Genomic DNA, 21763 nt, shown 5'->3' with positions numbered 1-21763 from the left:
CAGTCTGAGTTCTCTGCCCTGGGCTACAGCTCCCTTCCCCCCAGGATAACCCCTGCTCTCTCAAGCTCATTCAGGGGTGTTCTTCCCATACAGGGCAGCTAGTCCAGTAACACAGATGTTTGCTGGGGAGCTTTGCAAGGCAGGAACATTCTTTCCTCCCCCCAGCTACTGGTTTGGGGGCATCTCAGGCTGCTTGGCAGCTGATTCCACCATAGCTAGCTCTTGCAGCAAGGCCCACCTCTGCAGTTCCCTGTTGCAGGGACTCTCACTTATTGCCATGGCCACCATCTATCTCTCAAGCATTCCCTTCAGTGCTCTTTCCCTTGGAGAATGCAGGGCTCCATCATGCCCACGTGCTCCTCAGTTGGCGTCTGCCTTGCCCACAGCTGGGACTTCTGGTGGTTGGTTCAGGCTGTTTAATTTCATACAGCTATCCTGTGGGTATTGCATGCCACAGTTTGTACATTGCTTTTCTAGCAGCTAATGTACGCTAAAAGGGCTCGCTGAGCAGCTGCCAGCCCGAGAGTGGGGGCTGGAAAGCAATGCCGAGGAGGCTGTGGCTGGCCAATGCGGGGAGTGCAGACAAATCAATTCAACAAACGTTTACCTATGTGCAAAGCTTAATGGCCAGGGCCCAGCTGAGCCCTATAGCAACTGAAGAAATGGGGGTGGTTAGTCTCTTTGCTGGCTGAGGAATGGTAGAGGGAAACACAGCACTGTTTTGCCAGAACTATGCATGGAGCAGCCAGGGGTGGGACAGACTCTCATTCACGGAGCTACAGAACATTTGGCCCTGGAGTGTGAGGTGTGTTCTAGGCCTGGGTTTCCCATGCTCAGCTCTGATGATGCAGTCTCAGTCATGCCCAGCCACCCTGCTGCTCTTCCAGGCCTGCCCTGCCAATGCCCCTTTGTTCTCTCTCTCCAGGGAATACCTTTACAATAGAGGAACCGTGGGCTTGTTGCAGTCTGAGCAGCTCCCATATTTCTCTCACTGAGCTCAGTGTATCGTAACCATCTTCTAGTCTCACCAGCTCTTCCCTTTGTGGCAAGTTTCACTGAACAGGAGTCCTTGAGTAGTTCCCCGCTGGTTATCAACACCCAGAATGACACCTCAGCAAGAAGTCGTTTCACAGAGGGGGGCACAGAATAGGGTGATGATAATGCCCCTACTTAAACTGGCTTGGGGGCCCCAGATACTACAGTGGGGGGTGTGCAACATGTACAGCAGGGACTTCGCACTGGAGTGCTTGGAGTAGAGCCTGTAATGGAGCAGAAGTTGCTATATTCCCTGCAGGGCTATCAGATCAACCAGCGAGAGAAAACCTGGGCCTCACGGCCACTCCAGCACAGGACAGCCAGTTTGGATAGTATCATTCATGCAGTATACTTCAGGTACTACACAGCAGCAGGCAGTGACAGCATATGGTCCAGGCTGCAGCAGCATGGAGCCATGAGCTGGGGAATTCAGTCCAGAGGCGCCTAGTGAAGGGAGAGAAAGGAGGACTTCACCCAACGTAGGCAGACATCTGCAATGAGATGGATGGAGATCGGGAAACTGCAGAGAAGATGCAGATTGCAGGAAATGGTGAGGCTTGCGGGAAGAGACAAAGGCTTTGAGGCAAACATTTAGAGAGTTAAACATGAGGAGGGCAATTCTGAATGCTACCAAAATGATGGGGGATCCAGTGGAGACTACACAGCATCAGCTGTGTGTTTGTGACTGCTAATGCCACACTCCAGTTAGAGCGGCAGCCTGAGGAGAGCCCGGGAGGATGCTTAGGTCAGGAGTGGAGGTAATGGATCACTCTGTGTCAGGAAGAGCTTCCGGATCCTGGGCTGCATGTGACGAGTAGTGGCCTAAGCTGCTCCTGCAGGAGATACCCTTTTTAAATTAGCTTATGGGGCTGGCTCTGTGCTGGGCCCCACCCAGTTCGGAGAGAGGCTCTCAAAGCCTCTGTGGGCTGCTGTGATGTGAGGTGGTAGGTGCATTGAGGAGGCTGAAGGAGGTAGATGGCTATCTTGCCATCACAATTACATTCAAAGGGGCTAATATTGTCCAGACACCTATGTTGTTGCCCTAACACCTGCATTATCCCCAGCTTGCTACTTGGGGCCATGCTTCTCTGCTGCTCTAACTCCAGGCCTTGCCTCTGCTAGCATCTCCTGATGTGTTACCCAGCACTCCTGCTACCAATGCAAGTGATCTTCATGTGTTTGCTCCTTTTGTGATGTCACTGTAGGGACTCATGATGTCATCATGTTCCACCAATGAAAGAAAAGGAGGATAGGCGGAGTCCAGCCTGCTTCTGCAAGGACACAATGTAGTTGGGCTGGGCTTCATGAAGCTGCACCTGCTGCTGACACTCCTACTGGGGGCTGTGCTCCCTGTGCCACTTCCCCAAAGGTAACATGGCCCCTGCAAAGTTTGTGCCCACTCCTTCCTCTGCCCCCAGGTGCCTGCCCGAGAACACATGCAGGAGACTCAAGCATGAGCTGAGCTGGATACTGAAGGGTGGGGATCAGAGCTTAGGCCAAAGCAGTGGGAATTGCCCTGTTTGAACCATGCAGAAGAGCCGGAGTGCGCACAGCCTAGCTGCTGCACCTTAAACCTTCCCCCACCCCCATTCCAGCAGGGAGCACCTTTCCCGTCAGAGCCTGCCTCTGCACTACTGCAAGCTGTAAAATGCACCTGTCCTTACTGAGGGAAGCCAATGCACAAGTCACCCTGTCCACATTAAGGACAACCGTCAAATGCATGTAACCTGGCCAAGTCAGCCTGTTTTCTGGAGCCTTGGCTCTGCTCCACCATTTAAGCTCTAACAGTAGGGTAAGTGCCTCCTAGGCCAAATGCAATTACCCACCATCTCATTCCAGCTCTGCTGCTGTCTTTTATGCCCAGCACCCTAAGACCTATGGCTAGAACCCAGGTTGAGCTTCAACTGGAAATGCGCCAGCAGCCCCAGTGCTGCTGCTGGGAGACTAGTGAATGCATCCGCCCTGGGAGCTTCCTGCTCCCCTGACCACGCATTTCTATTGCAGGCTCAGCGACTTAGTCCCTGAGGATTTCTCTGCTCCCCTGGAGCTCCCACAGCAGCACTTCGGCTTGGTGGACGGTACCAGCTTACTCTGCTCTAACATGCTGTCATGGGGGGGCATGGACAGTTCCCGTTCAGCCTCCCCAGTGCACAGCAGGTGCACTGCCTCCTGCACCATCAAAGCAAAGTCCCCACAGCCAGGGAATGCAAGAGGAAGGGTTACTATGAGGTGGGGTGGGGGCAAGGTAGTGGCTTCCTCAGGGGCACGGCCGTGGCTTCCTCAGGGGCACACACCTCACTGTTTCCCAGTCACAGGTCTGTGGGGGGCCAGTCACTGCCACTTAAGGTTGTAAGCCTGATTCTCAAGATTTGCCCTGTGCAAGGCTCCTACTTCCAGGGGCAAGCAGGCTTTCCCCCTTCCCCCTGCAGTGAGCATGGAAGAGCCTGGTTTACTGCATAAGGGATCCACTTCAAAGCCTCAGCTCACCCTCCTCAGAGGCCAAGGAAGGATTATTTCCCCAAACACTAGAATATAGGAGCAAGTTTCAGCTGAGGAAAGCAGGCCTAATGTCACTGCAAGCCCTGGATTGGTAGGCGATTACTATTTTAAAGGCTAATTCAGGTGAGAGACAGCCTCACTTCGCCAGCAGGGTCTCCCATTACCTGCAGCTATGGCTCACCCAGCAGCCTGTCTCTGTATAGCCAGTTGGCCATGAGTCCAAACTGCCCCACCCCATGCCACAGTTCAGCTGGCCAGGCTGTGGGGAAAGCCCCTGAGAAGCCAGCCAGTGCCAATTGGGCCTCATTTGCAGTGATTTTCCCTCCCTGTGCATGGACACTTAACAGGCACGTGCTGTTCATTGTGCACAGCCCAGGAGTTGCTGCTACTGCAGGGTGATGGCTGCACTGCTCTAGGTGCTGCTACAGCCCAGGCTTACTTTTCGTCATTCCCAAAAGCACACACCACCTCCAGAGTGGGGGGTGTACGTGTGAGTGCTGGACCCAAACTTGGCTCATTAGTGGCCGCAGGCAGTTTCCCCACAACACAGGCTGTTTTGGGCCCTGTGTTTCTCTCCCTCTCCATCAGCAGCTCTCTGTCCTTCCATAGATTATGGCATTAAACCGAAGTACCCCCAGTTCCAGACTCAAGCACCCCGGAAGCAGCCAGCAGGCCTGCACCAAGCACACAAGAGCAAGCGGGATGAGCCAGACTTGGCAGAGTATTATTATGACAATGTCCTGTGAGCTGCCCAGGGACTTGTTGCAGTGGGGGGTCTCCATGAGCCCTAAGGACTCCAGCTCTGGCCCTGTGCACTAGTTGCTTTATAAAGGTGCGCTGTACAGCAAGACAGACTGAGGGGCTGCTCAGTGATGTCTGTTGGGGTGGGGCGGAAGGTGAAGGCAGAGGGCTGCCCCTGCTCCAGACTAGTTCCCTTCATCCCATGGATGTTTCTTCAGCTGCTGGAGATGGTGTAGCTGAAGATGAAGCCCCTAAAATTACTTCTCCCCTCTAATGAAGGCTGCCTGTCTCCACTTGAGTGTAGAGGTGGGGATCCCAGGCAGAGAGAACTGAGGTCACTTGTCCATAGAAAGCCATTCTGTGCAGCCCCCCGGCTGCCACGTAAGCTGCTCTGCCATGATGCTCAATCTCCCTTGGGCTTGAGGTGCTTGGTGGGGCTCTCTGAAGAGGCCCCTGGGAAGGAGAAAATGGGCAGGATGCCCACGTAACAAGGCTGTGACAGAGGAGCTGCAGGCCTTGCCCAGTGCTCTGGTGTGACACACAGACATGTAGAGCAGCTCCATGAAACTTTATGTTTAATAGTTTTGCCACCACAGCAGATCCAGCTGAAGGCCAGAGACCTTGACTGGAGGGGAGAAGTGTCATCCCCTAGATATTAGCACACCTCACTGCAGTCCTGAGCCCCTTGCTGCTCCCTCTCTTGTCTCAGGGTCCCAGCTTGTCTCTCAGGTTCCTGGCGCCTCTCCCCCTCGGTGGGGCCACTGCCATCGTGGAGGCTGGGAAGGAATTCTTGTTGTGCTCATCCCACTGTGGATGGACTAGACCCACTGCCTCTCACTTTCAAACTTGCATCCCAGTATGCAAGTAGCCCACAGCCACTGGCACCTGCAGCTGGTGGGGTGAGGAGCAGATGAGTTCCCCCCCACCTGGAGACTGAAGGGCAGGGGCCCCCGGAGGAACTGTTCCCCTCCCACCCATACAGGATGAGAGGGCACTGACTCTTCTACTCCCCGCTCCTCCTCCTCAAACTCACTCCTCTACAGGGAAGAGAAATAGGGCCCCATAGTCTCAGCCCAGGCTAATATTCACCCCTGGAAAGCAGGGGGTTCTCTCAGGCTGTCTGGGTGGGAATGGCAGGGAGGCTACAAACCAGGCTGCTCTTCCCTCCTGGGATGAGACTTATCTTCCATGTGGTACCCCTCAAGTAGTTCCAAGGCTTTTAGCAGTTGCTTCTCTCTGCCATGCCCATGCCACCCCGCCCCTCAGGGGGTGAGGTGGAGCTGCCCCCTTCCCTCTCAGTCAGGACTTGGGCTGACCTGTTCCTACCAGCTCCAGTTCTCAGCAGCTGATGGGGCTTCACAGTGCAAGGCCAATGCTGCCCTGGAGTTAAAAATCAGCCTGAGGGAGCTGTAGAAAGCTGGCTAAAGCTGCAAGCCAGGCCAGGAGCTGAGAGGCGTCCTCACTCCAGCACCCAGGAGGGAGGAGGATGAGTGCTCGCTCATCACACCAGGCCAGCCCTCTCACTTACACAGTGACAGGGCTGCTCTGTCCTAGGCCAGCTCTAGTGCCACAGCTGCATTCCTGCCCCAGGCTGCCTGTTCCCCCTTCAGAGCCCACAGCCGTGCTTCTTCAATATAATCAACTAAAGGAGTATTTTACAATAAACCCCATTTTTCATCTCTCCCCCTCGCATCCCCCAATCCCCAGCCCGAGGAAGGAGAGTCCTGAAAAGAGGCAGTCCTCCATGCACCAAGGGAGCCATCCCCAGCTCTGTTCCTCCTCCAGTGTCAAAGCAGCTTGTCCATGCATGATGGGGAATGGGCGAGTTCGCTGGCCCTGTCTGTACAGAAGGGTGCCTGGCCCAGTCCCTACTCCAGGTAGATGTCCTCTGTGGGGCAGGTGTACTCCACATATTCCTTGTAGAACTGCTGGAAAGCCCTCCTGCAACAGACAGAGCAGAGAGCAGGCTGAGGTGCGGTTGCCACTCAGTGCACTGGCAGCTCCCCCATCCAAGCCGTGTGTACCTTGCATGCACATCCCCCCGTTGGTCAGGGATTCTGAACAGGCCTTCAGCCCCTATCAGAATTCAGGGATTTGTTTTCATAGAGTTCTAGAAACGAGCTGGAAAGACTCCATTAGGTGCTTTCTAGTCTATCCCCTGGGGCCTGGGGCACGATTGGCCACTACTGTCTATCTCCCACGGTTCTGTCAGCCCCCCTGGAATGTCTCCAGTGACAGTCTTCGGTCTTTCCTTTTGGGGGCAATCCCTCAGTCTCCTACACATCCCTGTCTACTCCTCTGTGAAGTTTGCACATCTTGTCCCCAAGAGGCCCTGGGGTTTGTTTCAATGCTGTTGGGGTTTGGTTCCCTTTAACCAAGCACAGGCTTGTTGCTGGCCCCCGTTCCTGTCATAGAGGGTTACGGAAGCAGCCTATTCTTGCTGGGCACTCCCAGGATTCCAGGGGGCTGTAAAGCTCTTGGGCAATAAGAGGACAAAGGTCTTAGCTCCTGGCAGTCCTGCAAACCCTCCATCCTTTGCTCCTCCCCCTGCAGCAGTGGTATGTGAATGGAGGCACAGAGGCCAAATCCATGCTTGAACCATTCACCTGACATGGCACAGCAGTGGGGAAATGGCAGGGACACAGATCCATAGGCCTCACCACTGAGTAGCTAGAAGGACTCAGGTCAGCCACGTGGTGTCGCTATTGAGAGCATTTATGTGGCACACAGCAGCAGTTCCCAACCTTTCTGGGCAATTGCTCCATTCTGGGGTGGCTCAGGGGACTGGGGAATGGGATCCAGAGCCTTTCACCTCTAGGGCACCTGCTCCAGCCCAGCCCAAGGCAACAGTTATCACCATACAATGCCTCAGCTGGTTGGGGCCTCCTATGAAATCAGTTATTGGCTCTCGGTCCAGTGTCCAAGTCACAAAGCCACAGCACAGCAGTCTTGCTCTAACTGGCCCCTATTCCTAGAGGACGTCAGCCCCCAGATCTTGTCTACACAGCACCAAACTGCCATGGAAAATACTTGAGAGTTTAAGTACCCTAATCCTCACTCTCTCCGGCCGCCCCAACCAGAGCTCCCCACTCCCAGCTCAGTTGGGCGGCTCCAGTCTTAGCCCAAGGTCCATGGCAGGTGAGAGCACCACAATTCAAGGCAAGGCAATAGCGCCCCCCCGGACTCACCCTACAGACTCCGCAAGCGGCTTGGTTGACTCCTCTGAGACGAAGACGTGACAGGCAAATCTGTGGTCAGCTGGGTGTTTGGTGATAAACCCAAAATATCTGGGAGAGAAGAGAGCAGGTGAGGCTGGAGGAGAGGCCATGCAGAGGGCTGCGCTGCAGAGGAAGAGGTCTGCCCACTGCCCAGGCTGTATGCCCCATTAGAGCAACAGCCCAGGAGACAGGAATTACTCACAGCAAGGCCTGACTTACCCTTTGGGAAGTGGGGAGGGGTGGGAAGGGCATGGAAACTGGGATCGAGCCACTCTGCTTCCGGTGGCAGGGGGACAAAATTGGGCTGGGGAGCGCCAAGAAAGAAGGACTCCAAAGAGTCACTTGTGGCGCTTGTGCAAATGCCCAGTCCTGGGCACGGTGAAACAGGGAAAATTCCTAACCGGAAAAACCCTTCCACTGTCCAGTGACTCAGCTTTGGTCTGATAATCACTCACTGCACCTTCCTAGCCCCATCTTTGGAACCCACTGCAAATACCTTTTAACCCTCACAACACCCTGGGGCAGAAAGCATCCAACTCCCAGGGCTGGTCCATGCCTGCAACTGCGGGGAAAAGTGGGTAGCATTTACAGGGAAGGGAAACCCATAGGAAGGAGGAGGAGGAGAAAGATTATGACAGCTGGAAAGCCCCCCTCTCCCAGGGAACACAACTAAGTCCATAAGTAGAGAGCAGGCTGAAAAGGAAAAGGGGCCTCTCCCCCAGGATCAGGATCATGGAAGCCCTTGACCCCTTGGGCACTCACTTGTTGTTCTTTGGATGGTATCCACAGAAGGAAATGTTCTTCAACTGGAAAAAGTGGCTACATTTATTACCCTGTGGGACAGAGAAAAGAGCTGTCAGACTCAGCCTGCACTGCTAGGGTGATACGGTGCTGCCTCTATGGGGCAGAGGAGGGTAACACACTGCCCATCTCACCCGTTGAGATCCAGAATCAGGTTCCACATGAAAGTGTCTCTTGGCCTGACTCCATTTGTTGCCATCATAAACCTCCATACAAATGGACACAATTGGTGACTGCTTTGCAGAGGTCTGGACTGCAATATAGTGAGGTGCTGCAGGTCAGGACTGGGGAGGCATGGCCAGGGCTGCGGGGAGTGGGGGTGGGTCCAGGACGGGGATAATATATAAGGACCGAGGTGCATGAGCAGGGCTGTGCATGGAGCCTGGGACTGGAATTTCAGAGGGTGTTGTGAACGAGGGCTGAGGTGCCTTGTGAGAGCTGAGGGAAGCTTGCTCAGCATTTGCAGGCACGATTCTTGGCTCTAGCTCGTAGCTTGAACCTCTCCCTGGCATGAGCTTGCAAGAGGCACTGTCTACATGTGAAATCACAACTCTTCTCGGAAGGACTATAGCTACTCTTGTTACAGGTTAGGCTCATGATTCCCATCACTGACAGCTATTAGCGTTCACAGCAGGCATAGCATTTTCTTGTGTGTGTGTGTGTGTGTTTCTTTTGACAGACAAGGTGGGTGAGGTCATATATTATATTGGACCAACTTCTGGTTAGAGTCGAGATACAAGCTTTGAGCTTACACAGAGCTCTTGCTCAGTTCCTTTATGTTTCCTTTGTGCATTTGAGAGCACTTTTAGCATCAGTGTCACTGTTTGCCCTGTATAGTCAGTTTTTCCCTTGCTGAAAAGACCTTTATAAACCCCAGCCAGGGAGCAGAAAATAATTTAACATATCTAAGCTATGGCCTTTCCCATCCATCCCCACCGCTAAAACTCTCCTCCAGGCTCTCATGCTGGCCTTGACAAATGCAACCTTGCCCTGCTCACATCCATTCAGGATGCTGCATTGCCCACCTGTTACATTTTCAAACAAGCACCTTTGCACTTTCTCCCATGCTGCCCCACCTGACTGGGAGGAGCTCCTTGTGAACACCTGCAAAACTAACAAGTCATTATGCACCTTAAAGCTCCTCTGCTGTGACACCTACTAAAAAACCTGACAACAGTTAGGCTCCTGGTGTGCTGAGACCACTGCCTATCATGCCAACCAATGTTGTCTCATTGTTTCCCTGTATTCCCCTGTCTGTGTCCAACTGAGGTCTCATCTTATACTTAGCCTGTAAACTCTTTGGGGCAGAGACCATCTTTTTGTTCTCTTTGTACAGCGCCTAGCATAAAGGGTTCCTGGTCCCTGAATAGGGCTCCTAGGCACAATGGGAATGCAAAATAATAATAACAGGAATTAAATCCATCTCTCAGGCCCAACTGTTTAAAGGGGTCCTATCAGAAACTGGAATTTTTAAATATTAGTTTTAAAAATAATCAAGTTAATAGTGTCCCTTAAATACAATCTGAGTAAAATCCAAGCTGCTAGTACCTGGTACCATTGAATTACTCCAGCAGGGAAACTGCATCACCCCTGGGGAAGGGTTTCTGAATGGCTTTGCCTAAAGGCCCCATGTGGCTCTGCACCTGCCTCTTGTAGGCTCTGCATAGGGTACTTATGCAGAACGCTAATCAGAAGCCTCCAATGTCCATCTAAAGAGCTTTGCTGTTCAGATCCAAGAGCAGCACTCAAAATAGCAGCAGAAGGGTTTAGAAACAGCTCACAGATTATCAAAGCAGCTCAGCTCACTAACATTCCAGTGAAGTAGTGCACCCACTGGCTGGGAGGGTGGACCTCAGTGTTAGGGCCTGGTGTGCAGGGGGATCCTGCTCCCCTAAGGGGCTGGGAGGCTGGATTTGACACCAGGGCCCTGGGAGGGAAGATCCCGTTGTGTTTGGGAGGGGTGGGTCCTACTATACACATTCCAACCCCGCAGGATGCATTTCTGGGGTCCAGGAACAGCTAATCAGGGAGAGGTGCAAATCAGGGATATCTCATTGCTTCTGTAAGAATATTGTCCTTATTTTAGTGGGCATGAGCTAATGTGGAGCTGTGATTGAAGGGTGATATGCTGTGCATTAGGAATGTGATCAGGTGGAGCAGGGATAGCCTGGACATGTGTGTGAGCAGAGCTGAGGGTCAGGGGGTTTGCTACCTTGTTCTGCTCCTTGGAATCATCAGATTTCACAGCAATCTTGACTCCTCGCACATTGATCTCCAGGATGCAGCTGGAGGGTGGGTTAAAGTGCACAGTGAGGCGGCGGGTGGTGGCGATCTGGGGGAGACAAAGGGACAGACTATGACAAACCCAAACCACATGAGTACTTACCGCCCTTACCGCCAAATGAGGTCTCAGCCCCCTCCCATCCCCAGGGAAATGATCGCCTTGCTCCCAGATCTTCTCAGAAAGCACTTTGCTCTGCAGGCAGGAATATAGGTTCTTTGCCCCCTTGGGAGACCAGGACTTGAGGGCTGCTGTACCTTCTGCATAGCCGCACACAGCACATCGTTGCCTTTGTGATATGGAACCTGGACTGAGCCAAGGAACTTCACCCGGAACTGATCCATCCAGTCACTGTTCTTGGTCAGGGCTGAAAGATAAAGCACAAAGCAGATGAGAATGTGCAATCCCCTCCCCATATCAGTGCATAATGTCCTCCTCCCACACACAGCATCAGAGCAAGCACATGCACCCCCCCACACCCCACCATGGCATCAGTGCGCATCCACACAACACGTACACACCCATAGCCTCCCAGGCCTAGGGATGCACCCTTCCTAAAGTTCCGAACAGGCAGAGGTCCTGGGACACAGAGCTATGAACAGAATTGGCTAGGTCTCTACTTGCTTCTTAGCTGAAGTTTGTGCACAACATAATCCTCTCTCCACCCCAGCAAGACTGGCAGCCTCTGCTCAGGAGAGGCCACAGGCTGGAATAGCAAGGGATGTGCTGTAGGTCAGGATTGGGAGGCAACATGTGAGCTGTAGAGGGGGGCCCAGTACCTGTAATGTGGTCAGGATCCTTGGTGACCTCAATCGCATAGTAAGCAGGGAAGATGCCCCGGTCGCCTGTCCTCATGTTGTAGGCCTCGTACCAATAATCTTCTGCCTGCACCTCCACCAGCAGAGGGTCGTCCACCTCCAACTCCAGCTCATCCGCATGACGAGGCACAAACCTGAGGGGGGAGTCAGCAGCACTTTTCCAACCAGGAGCACTGGTTGCCTAGCAGCTACAACACTGCCTAGCAGCTAGGGACAGGGAGAGACGGAGAATCCTCTGTGCCACAGGTTCAGGGTAATTGCTACTGTATCTCCCCGCAACCCCCATCCATGGTCCACTCCAGAATGCCCAGTCAGCTCTCCAGCCATCACCCCAGGGGTGAAAGTAACATTCAACACTTACCAGTGCGGGGCCTGCTCCGACCCCTGGAAGGGGCAGGGCCTCGGTCAGAAGGGGCGGGACTGAGGTCAGCATCCCCCAGCCAGCCCATCCGCAGTAGCAGCAGCGGCAGTTGGAGCCCCGGGCCCTTTTAAATTGCCGGCCCTGGGGCAGCTGCTCCTTTTGCCCACCCTGTCAGCGGCCCGGCCGGTAGGGACCCAGCAGGGCAGCCGACGGGGGCGCCAAAAGGGCAGCGCCGTTAAAGCACTGCCGCACCAAAGGACCCTGCTTCAAGCGCCGCCGCAGCAGCACGTTAACGTCGGCTGTGTAAGGGCCAGTACTAACAGCCACTTCTTACGGGGACGCCATACCAGCCCCTACTGGCTTGCTTTCACCCCTACCATCACCGCTCTCTAGGCAGGCCCTTGTCCCACTCCCTTCTGCCCAGGGATTTTAAGGCCGCACAGCTCACTGCCGCACACTGTGATATCCCCAGCAAGCCAGTCTGTCCAATGGCCAGCGCCTGTGCGTCGCTGTCTCTCCCCGAGGGCTGTGAGCAGTGCATCGCCAGCAGCTACAAGTTACCACACAGCTCTTTCTAAGCAAGCCCATTTATTCTTACACTAAAAGCATTACAGAGAAAACATAATAAAAACAACAAAGCGATTTAAACACACACTAACCATACCAGGCCAATTACAAGAGTTCGGCCACTAGTGCTCCCCCTCCCCCCAGAAGCGTGCTGGTGAGAGGGAAGCAGAGGTTTGGACTGGGCTCAGTACAGCCAGGCACAGAGCAGCAGCTGTTGTGAGGAAGTCCCCCCTTCCCCCATCTTCTGGGCTAGAGGCAGAACAAGCATTCTGGGAAGAAAGGCTGACTGGACGGGGGTGTGTAGGGTGTGTCTACACTCACCTAAAGACAGCGCGGTGAGTCTGTTCCTGCTCCTCCCCATTGATCGTACAGGAGAACAGCCCAAACGATTCTGCACCTGTGTTTGCAAAGGGGAACATTACAGTCTCTAGGGGGATGAATGAGGGAGACTGTTCTCAGGACCCACTCTTGGAGCAGCTGTGCCCTGGCATGTACTTCAGGGTTTCCTTATGTGGTATCGTGTGTGCGTGTGTGTTGCGTTCAGGACTGGCATGTCAATGCCAGCTGCGGGAGCAGGCTGTCTGGTAGAACTGCATCTCTCCTCACGCCCAGCTGAGGACCAGAGAACTCAGCCTTGCACAAAGCTCCAGAAAGCCCTTCAGTGTGACACTGGTGAAAGGCACTTGCTCCCAAAGGCCTCTAGAAACAGGCACAGCCCAGGAAGCAAAGCCAACTTCCTCACAGCACACCCCAGCCCTGCAGCGACCCCTCTGGGCAATACTGGAAGTTCAATTCTCCTGGGCCCATTCCATCTCGGGCTGCTCAAGGAGGCCAAATCAGAGACAGATGAGCTGGTGGCTTTGTGTACAAAAGGACTGAGGCTCACGAGCTGCTTTTGCATAGGTGCCATAGAGCAACTGTCAAGTGGAGAAGGGAAACCCTTTGTAGCTTGTGCATGGGGCAGGTGGGGAGCGCTATGGAACCGGTCACGCAGGAACTGCTGGCTGGCAGGCGGACTCTGCCCAGGGCGCCCGCACAGAACTCGCAGGAGGAGAATAGGTCACAGGAGAATTAAGTGACCAGAGTTTGGCCTCCATAAAGTGGGCTTGGTCCCAGTTGGACTCAGACTCAGAGTCCCAGTCAGTGAACTGGACAGCAGAACTGTAGTGTGGTAAAGGTGGGCAATTTCCTCAGGCATCTCAAAGGCCAGAAATTAGGTGGGAGTCATCTCATTCTTCAACCCAGCCCTACCCCTCAGAAATGACCCTGGTCTCCATTAATGTCCCCGAGAGCTGGAGAACCAGTAGAGGCTTCCTGCTTCCAAGTCCCTGTTTGACAAACCAGCTGTGGTTCATCAGAACGGCACTTATGTCCAGCGAACTCCAGGAAGGCAGAGGATATGAACAGGGCATTAGGGTAGACAGGGTGTATTTCTGGGGGAGGGATAATATGAGCAGCACAGCCAAGGGGGGGAAATTCAAGCTAGGGGGACATTACTGGTGGCCAGTGGGGGCTTACACAAGCCCCACCCTTTCCATAGTACACTATTCTCAGCCAGCAAACCACAGATGGTTCACCAGCTGAGGACATAGGCAGGAGGACCTGATAGAGACCAAAGGGGTATTTCTGGGGGGCACGGAGAGAGACATGGCTGCATATCCTATTTGAAGCAGGATATACTGTGCAGTTAGCTTTTTAATTTTTTTTTTTTTTTTTTTTTGCACACATCTAGGGATCAAAATGGGAGTCTGTCGAGTTTCACTCCAAGGTACTGCATGGTGCCCTGGGGGATCCAAACTGAGAACGGTATTCAAGACAATGTACATTTTTTACACTATGCAGGCGTCAATGTAGAAAAACAGCTAGATTGTTTCCAGTCCCACCATTTTATAGGCTTTAAAACTCCACTCTTGTAAGTGCTCTAAAAGCTGAATGGTTACTCACATTGCTTTGAAATTTGGTGTGCCTCATCAGGGTGCAGGGTAGCGTTAGTGAACCACATTTGAGGCCATTTGACAGAAGGATTCCCAAATTACAGGTCTCCCCCAAAAAACCACGGGTTTCCTTCTGCTGTCTTGTACTGTTAAACAGCGAGGCACTAATGACTGGGTGGGCAAATCACAACAGGCCTCCTGATGACCGTGAACCCACCCTTCTATTAACATAACTAAGAATAAGTTAATTACAAGCCCCCACCTAAGACGAAAGGAGTCTTGGACTGAGTGACTAGAGGTTGCTGCAATTTGTGAGTCATGGGTAGGGTTACCAAGTGTTCAGTTTTCGACTGGGAAGTCCAGTCAAAAAGCAGACCTGGCAGTATCCAGTCAGATGTACTGACTGGACACTAAAAGTCCATTACCACAGGCTAGGGGGAGAAGTCGGGGGGAACCAGGATCACTTTACAATACAGTTACAAAGCCCTCTGCCACCCCCACCCTCAGGCTCAGCACTCACTAGAGGAGCCCAATCTACGTTGAGCCCCATCTCGTACCACTCCTTCCCCACTCAGCCCAGGACTCACTAGAGGAACGCGACCGGCCACTCATGAAGACGTTGAGGAACTTCTTGGAGAAGTGGATGTCAGCCTCGGGGGTGGAGTCCTCAGATAGGCAGACTGAATCCCGCTTCAGCGCATCCTCCTCATACTCCTCGCCGATGGCCGACTCGTAGGGTGAGGAGACGCAGTTGTCGTAGACGGTTGCTGAGTCACTCTCGTCGCTGTAGCCAGAGTAGCACTGCTTCAGGCTGACGAGTTCCAGCTGCACGTTCTCATCTACCACCAGCGTGTACTTGACTGAGTCGTAAGAGAGGGCACTGGTGTCTGAGCTCACGGACGCCCTCTGGAGGCTGTGCCCATGCCGGTAGCCACCGTTGCTGCTGCTGCTGCACGAGGTCCTGGGCAGGCTCATCTTCTCGGGCGAGGACATGTAGTCCAGCACCTCGTCCTCCTCGCTGATGGAGGGGTTGGGCTTCCCTGTCAGTGGGGGGTAGCTGGAGGTGTCAATGTCAGAACTGATGGACATGCGGTTCTCGCTGGACTGCGACAGGAAGGGCTTCTCAGGCTCCAGTGGGTCCGAGTTCTTCTGCACAGGTGTCAGGTAGATCTCCTCGGTGGCTTCTAGCCTCACGTCCGTCTGGTAGCGGATGCGGTCCCGGTGGGCTTCCGGCCCCCTTGTCACTACCACCACACTGGGGTTGTGAGGTGGGAGCCGGCTGGCAGCCTGGTGCTTCTCAGGCACCCGGGAGGAGACAACGCAGGCAGGGGCAATCTGTGTGGCGGCCGTGCGCCGGCACGGGCTCTCCGTGGACGTGCCCCGATCTTTGGTGGAGGTTGTGCTATTTTGGTGATTGACCTCATCACTTAGGCAAACGTGGTCATGGGGAGGGGTCTGCTCACCTGAGGGGTGGGCAAGAGAGAGAGAGAAAAAGAGAGCAACATCCACCCATCAAATCCAGAGCACAAGCAGCCTAGGAGCACTCTGTGCTGGGATACACAGTGAGGACACACCCAAAACATCAGCAATGACAGCTGCTGCCAGGCCTCCCACCCTATCCAGGGGCTGGGACTCAGGTTATGGGCCCAAGAAGAGTTCCCTGCTGAGCCTATATCCCATGCCAGCTGGACAATATTCAGATTATCCTCCTGCATAGGCCACAGTAGGAACAGGAGCTTATCCTGGGCTCTGCCTCCTGAATGCTACCCCCAGAAAAGCTATTCATGCTCCGGGGTTGCTACAAAAACATCTGAGGACAACCCATCTCTCACTTTTGGTCCAAGCTGGAATGCTACCAGCTCCCAGGACAACAGGAAAGGAAGGACCTTACCAGCTGGGGACAGGTACGCAGTAAAAGGGGGCAGGCAGAGGGGAATCAACTCCCAGCTGACTGAATGTGCCTCCATCAGCCTGTGGATAAGCACAGCACCCACCTCACTGGACACAGGCCAGAGGGAAGGGGCACTGGGAGGATGCAGCACTGTGGTTGCTCCTCTGAGATCCAGGCACTGGAGGAACTGCCAGGAGACAGAAGGGGAAAGAGTGAGAGAAGCAGCCTCCTGCTGAGAGCCTGGGACTCACCAGTTTTCAGGGGGGATGACGACCGGGACACCCGCTCCTGCCAACTGTGCTTTTTCCCTAGAGAGTTGTTATTCAGAGTGTCCTGCGGAGAAGAACAAAGCTGCCTTGTAGCTGGAACAGTAAACAGTGCAAAGCACAAAGATGCCCTGTCCCTCCCCCAGCCCACCACTCCACTGCCCCAGCCTCCCTCCACATCAGCCAACATATTGTCCATGTGCATTGGGGGATCCACAAGCTAATCCCAGATCTGCAGCTGCTGCTGGGAAAGCCTGGGCAGTAGCTTGGGAGCTAACCCAAGGCACAGGAGGGAATGAGCCACAAACGATGAGAAAGAACCTGATCTGGATTTTTGTACCCCAACCCTAGAGTGGCACTCAGGGCACTGCCCCAAGGACCCACACAGATTTTGTTTTCCTTTGGCAGGAAAATCCTGAGCAAACCTTGCACCTACCTAGGATTTGTCATCTACACATTGTGCGCATGGCCTCTCACCTGCATGCTCTTCCCCCGCAACATTCACTTTCTGACCTTCACTGTTCATGTTACCAGAGGAGCTAATGAATTCTAGCACACTAGAACCACCAATGAGAGACACATTAACTCCCTGGCTGGGGAGCACCAGGGGCCAGGTCATGCATCTGGCAATGCTTGGCGTGAGACGCTCTAGACACTGGGTATGTGGCACAGGAAGTGCAGGCCCTTCAGTGTCATTGGGCACAGAGCGCCAAGAGAAATACTTGTGAGCATGGCAGGCAGCATGGACACACACTGGTTGTTCCTCTGCTCCTGGGCCTCTGCTGTGTCCCACACTGCTGCAGGGCACAGCCAGCACTGTGTACATATGCTCTGCTCCCAACACAGCAATGCCAGGAAAGAGAAAAACGACGTGTTATCACCAGGACCAACATTTCCCCCATGGGCAACATAGCTGTCCCACTGCCTATGCCACCCTGGGCATGAGGGCCACAAAGGTCACTCTGTTCGGTTCCTGCCCCAGGACCTGCTCTTTCTGGCCTTGTCTGCACTGGGAAACTGCATCTTTTTAGAAAACACCATAAGTATGATGTCTGAACTAATGTGATGTTCAACCCAATTTTGCCCTTACTGTGGTTAAGGCAGGTGTGTTTAAAAAACGTTAGCTGGTCATAGTTAATCCTAAGGGGGACTTGATGCATTTTCCCAGTTCAGACATGGCCTCAGTGAGATGCCATTCAGAGAATCAAGCTGGTACAGGGCATCAAGCATCCTGCAGGTGCTACTCCTGAGTGTTCCTGGCAAAGTTAGAGAAACCATGAGTGCAGCAAGATCCCACAACCCCCACCAGCTGCTTCCAGGGATTAGCTGACAAATTCTGAGGGGTGGGCACTGGAGTAGGTCTACACTGCAGGTAGGAGCAAGCCTGGCAGCCTGGGCAGACAGAAGCACACTAGCAGGGCCTGAGCTAGCATGCTAAAAACAGCAGTGTGCATGGTGCAGCACCGACAGAAGCTTGGGCTAGCCACCAGAGCTCAAGCCACCCTATAACCTGGGTCCAAGCTTGGGTGGCTAGCCCAAGCCTCTGTCGGTAATGTGTGTCCACACTGCTATTTTTAGCACCCATAAGTCTGTCTGCCCAGTTAGGAGCCTCGCTCCCAGCTGCGGTGTGGACATATTCCCAACGAATAGGGTCCACCACAGGGAGATGGACCATCCAGTCTGGTATCCCTCTCCCTTCTGTGCTAGGGCAGATCCATGGCCCATCTAATCCCTCCATCACATTCTCTAGGGCTCTGTCCCAATCTAGCATTGTGTCCCCCACCCCATCCTCTGTAGACTCATCCACGTCTCAGACGCAAGACATCTCCTGAGGTTAAATCAAAATATCCCCTATTAGTCTCATCCCACCCCTCTAGTTATACCTCAGTATACTGCCCTAAAGATTCCTTCCCCTCCTTGGAGTTTACATCCTTCAGACACCTGCAGACATCACCTTCCCCCTTCACGTTTAGTGATCATCGAGCCAGCCTAAACAGAGCTTTATTAATCTCTCCCCATAAATTGACCCCTCCAGTCCCAGGATGTGAGCTCTCTGGGACTGAGGGCCCCAGCACTGAGTGCGGGATCTGAGGTGAGATCTCTCCGAAGTCCCCAGTCTGGGACTGAGGATTTTGCATACCCAGCCCCCAAAATATCACTGATGTTTTGCAACCGTCTCACTGTAAATTCCTGTCCTGTTTGCTCCCTCCCTCCCTCCCTCCCAACCCCCCATCCCTGCAGAGTCTCTCTCAGCCTAGGGGGAAGTAATCTGCTCTCTGGGTTCTCCTCCCATTGAGGATCAAGGTTTTGGGTTATTTTTCCCCAGCTGCAGGATGTATATTGCCCCAGGCTGAGTCTCACTTAGCTGTTTCCAGTGTATGTGTCATGTCTCTGGGGCCGTTTGGATTTTCTCTGCTGTCAGCAGGGTTTGCAGATCCTCCTAACACTCCTATGCCTTCCCCAAAGAGAGGGATTCAGATCTGCTAGGGAATTTCTAGCTCTGAAAGTCTGAGCTGCCTAATAGTCACCTCGTTCCCCTTTCCAAGTGCAGAGAGCCAAGGGCAGCCTCTGAGAAGGCACATGCTGTATAGAGAGACTGCCAGTTCCCTCCCTCTGCCCAGGAAGGGGGAGACCCCCCGCACCAGAAGGGCTGGTGCAGGCTGCCAACATAGCCCCCAAAGGCCCTGCTCATGCCAGTGCAAAGAACTAAGTGTCCCCATTTGCCTCATTGCAGCTCCCAGTCACTTGTCAGAATGGGATCGCAGCCAGCCAAGCTGCCATAGTGACCACCTCTGCCAGGGCTCCTGCACACTGTACCCAGAGGGGCAGCCCTGGCTGCAGAGGAGGTAGCAGCGCCCAGCCCCCTCTCCGTCAGTGCATGAGCTGGCCAGGGGACTATAAGAATGTGCAGGGCCCCTCGTGGTGGGCATCGGATGCAGCAAACCCAGCATGGAGAATGCAGGCAGCTTGCACCGTGGCCCAGGGATAGGATGCATTGAGGTTACTATCGCGGAAATGGAGAGAGAGCCACAAAGGGCTTGAATGGGGGATGACCAGATACTCTCATGCCCCCACAGAGTCTGATCAAGCAGGTGTTTGGTCCCAGCAGCCAGCAGATTGATTTTCCTCCCTCCCCTGACCCTTGGAGTGCCTCAGATCTCAGGGTATCTGCATCTGAGCTCAGCCCCGCAGCAAGGCTTCCCCAGAGCATCCTCCCCCAGAATGATGGGAAATGGAGTCAGAAGCACCCCCATCACTGAGCACCGTTGGGCAGCACCAAAGGGAGATCTGAGGGGCCCTGCACTCTGTCATACACCAGAGCTTATGTCAGCTCATTGGGGTCCAGCACACACCCAGATGTGCCCAGTATTTAGCCACAGAGAGAAGGAGGGGACAGCAGGCCATGGAGGGGGAAAAGTATGGGCACCTGGGCTGGGTGGTAGTTAGGGCGATGCCAGCCACTCCACGACACTAACAAACAAGGTGCTCTGGGAGTCCATCCCACACCGCAGAACAAAGCAGTGTAAATGGGAATGCCTTCATGTGCTCTAGTGAGCTGGAGCATCTATCTGGGAGGATTCCCATGGAGAGGGAAGTAGCAGCTTGAAAAGTGGTAGGACAGTTGCCCAGACAGCAGCAGCAGGCTGGTTGCTGGGGCCATAAGGTGGTGAGTGCAACTGAGTTTGTGGGGGATGCCTGCAACTGAAGCCAGAGGATGGTCTTAGCCCCTGCCTTTGGAAGAATACATGAGGCTTTGCCTCCTCCCTGCCCTAATGGTGGGGATGCTAAAGGAGGGCTCTGAGCAGATCCTGGCTGTAGTCTCTACAGTGGGAGCAGGAGAGGAACACTGATTTTAAACAGGAAACACAACCCCCTTTTCCTACCCAAATGGAAGAGGGAGCTTGACTGTGAGGGGAAGGGTCTGGAAGCAGCAGAACTGGGCACGAGTTGAGAGCCATCAACCCCAAATGGGACACAAAGGAAACTATTGCCAGATGCTATAAGGAAAGGGATTAAATGTAGTTCCCAACCTCTGGCCCCTACCCCGCTCATCTTGCTGCTGTCACCACCTGACATGCCTTCAGAGAAGCCAGTCAGTGCCCCTTCCTCCTAGTTCCTCATCCAAGTGTCCAACAGTCCCAAAGGATGGACTAGTGGTTAGGGCACTAGCCTAGAACTTGGGAGAGCTGTGTTCAATGCCTGACTCCTCCACAGGCTTCCTGTATAGCACTGGGGAAGTCACATCTCTCTAGTACCAGTACAGTGGGGGAGAAGAGTGCTTTCCCATCACCCTTAGGCATGGTGAGGGTAAACACACTAAGGAGTGTGAGGTGCTCAGATCCTATGGTAATGGGGATCTAAGATAGACAAACTCTTTTCAGACAGGACCAAGTCCATGCCTACAGCACCGCAGACTAGACAGAGTGGGTGGTGTCCCAGGGAGGGGCAGCATTGCAAAGGAGAGCCATAGGCAAGTCAACAGGGACCATGAGCAACTCTGAGAGACTCGCTTGGGGGAAGATCGTTGGGGACATAGGGAAAAGCAGAGGCTGCCAGAGGCTGAATTTGCCCAGCCTCACCATCAGCAGGATCCACTTCAGGCCCAGAGGTAGAGACACTGCACCAAGGGGCCCAGTTTCAGCTCCTGCCCTGTTTGCAACATGAGTCACAGTAAGAGACTTCTCAAAAAAAAGAGAGAAGACCGGAGGTGAGTGTGCCAAGATAAAGCAGGGGGAGGGGAGGGTACCAGGCTGCAGGAGGAGTGCTGCTGGCCATACCCATCAAACCTATGACAAGGAGGAAATGAAGAGAGAGGACAGCCTCGTGCCACTTGAAGGATGGACAGAGGCTGAGGAGGTTGTGAACAGTGCTATTTGCCTGCAGGCCTTCTGGCTCCCCAGTGTAACTCTCTCACTGGGACCTGCAGCCACTCATCACTGACAGTGAAGCCATGTGCTTTTACAATAGCAACCCCTTATCTGGAATAGCTCCAGAGGCAGTTCAGCTCCCAAAAGTGACTCTAAATAAATGACATAATTGGATTCCATGATAGCGACTCCAGATCACATGGGCCGAGACTACAAAGAACGGCTTTCTTCCTAACTGCGTATGCCACACACTCCTCTTGGGATCTGGGAACCAAGCGGGGCTCTCTCCATGTCATACACAGCAACTCATAATACAGGTTCTGCCACCAGAACAGAACAAAAATGCTGCTGATGCATAGGGGATCGACTCTCCCACCCTCTCGGAGCCAGGTACGTTCTGCAGGGCTAACAAGAGGAAAGAGCAGTAAGAATGTGTGTTAGTCACTGAAGTGAGCAATTCTGACTCTAATACACATACATGTG

General features: G+C 53.7%; 2 protein-coding genes across 3 annotated transcripts in view; one reads left to right on the top strand and one right to left on the bottom strand.

Annotated features, from left to right (window-relative positions):
* Nucleotides 1–129: 129 nt before the first annotated feature.
* Nucleotides 130–4330, top strand: FREY1 (Frey regulator of sperm-oocyte fusion 1). Its single transcript, XM_077820204.1, has 3 exons — nucleotides 130–2404; nucleotides 3046–3113; nucleotides 4144–4330. Exons 1-3 carry the CDS (start codon nucleotides 2340–2342, stop codon nucleotides 4278–4280), a joined length of 270 nt encoding a protein of 89 aa, XP_077676330.1. The 5' UTR covers nucleotides 130–2339; the 3' UTR covers nucleotides 4281–4330.
* Nucleotides 4331–5950: 1620 nt separating this feature from the next.
* Nucleotides 5951–21763, bottom strand: part of MAPK8IP1 (mitogen-activated protein kinase 8 interacting protein 1) — a 46698-nt gene continuing 30885 nt past the window's right edge. For both annotated transcript variants that reach the window (XM_077820202.1, XM_077820203.1), the window contains exons 5-13: nucleotides 16398–16479; nucleotides 14843–15718; nucleotides 12643–12718; nucleotides 11355–11527; nucleotides 10833–10942; nucleotides 10507–10626; nucleotides 8256–8326; nucleotides 7464–7562; nucleotides 5951–6216 (exon numbers count right to left, since the gene is read on the bottom strand). In XM_077820202.1, the coding sequence (XP_077676328.1) occupies nucleotides 6144–6216; nucleotides 7464–7562; nucleotides 8256–8326; nucleotides 10507–10626; nucleotides 10833–10942; nucleotides 11355–11527; nucleotides 12643–12718; nucleotides 14843–15718; nucleotides 16398–16479 (1680 nt within the window). In that variant the 3' untranslated portion in view covers nucleotides 5951–6143. The remainder of the gene's footprint in view (nucleotides 6217–7463; nucleotides 7563–8255; nucleotides 8327–10506; nucleotides 10627–10832; nucleotides 10943–11354; nucleotides 11528–12642; nucleotides 12719–14842; nucleotides 15719–16397; nucleotides 16480–21763) is intronic.

The sequence above is a fragment of the Eretmochelys imbricata genome, chromosome 6 (genome assembly GCF_965152235.1).
Source record: "Eretmochelys imbricata isolate rEreImb1 chromosome 6, rEreImb1.hap1, whole genome shotgun sequence".
NCBI lineage: Eukaryota > Metazoa > Chordata > Testudines > Cheloniidae > Eretmochelys > Eretmochelys imbricata.
The sequence above is the reverse complement of the archived record's forward strand: the minus strand, read 5'-3'. Positions and strand labels throughout refer to the sequence as shown.

What these genes read in the sequence shown, in the direction of transcription:
- FREY1 (XM_077820204.1), top strand. Translation starts at nt 2,340, where the DNA reads ATGAAGCTGCACCTGCTGCTGACACTCCTACTGGGGGCTGTGCTCCCT. An exon ending in CCTGTGCCACTTCCCCAAAG is followed by an intron (nt 2,405 to 3,045) that starts GTAACATGGCCC and finishes TTGCAGGCTCAG; the next exon opens with CGACTTAGTCCCTGAGGATT. An exon ending in GCACTTCGGCTTGGTGGACG is followed by an intron (nt 3,114 to 4,143) that starts GTACCAGCTTAC and finishes GTCCTTCCATAG; the next exon opens with ATTATGGCATTAAACCGAAG.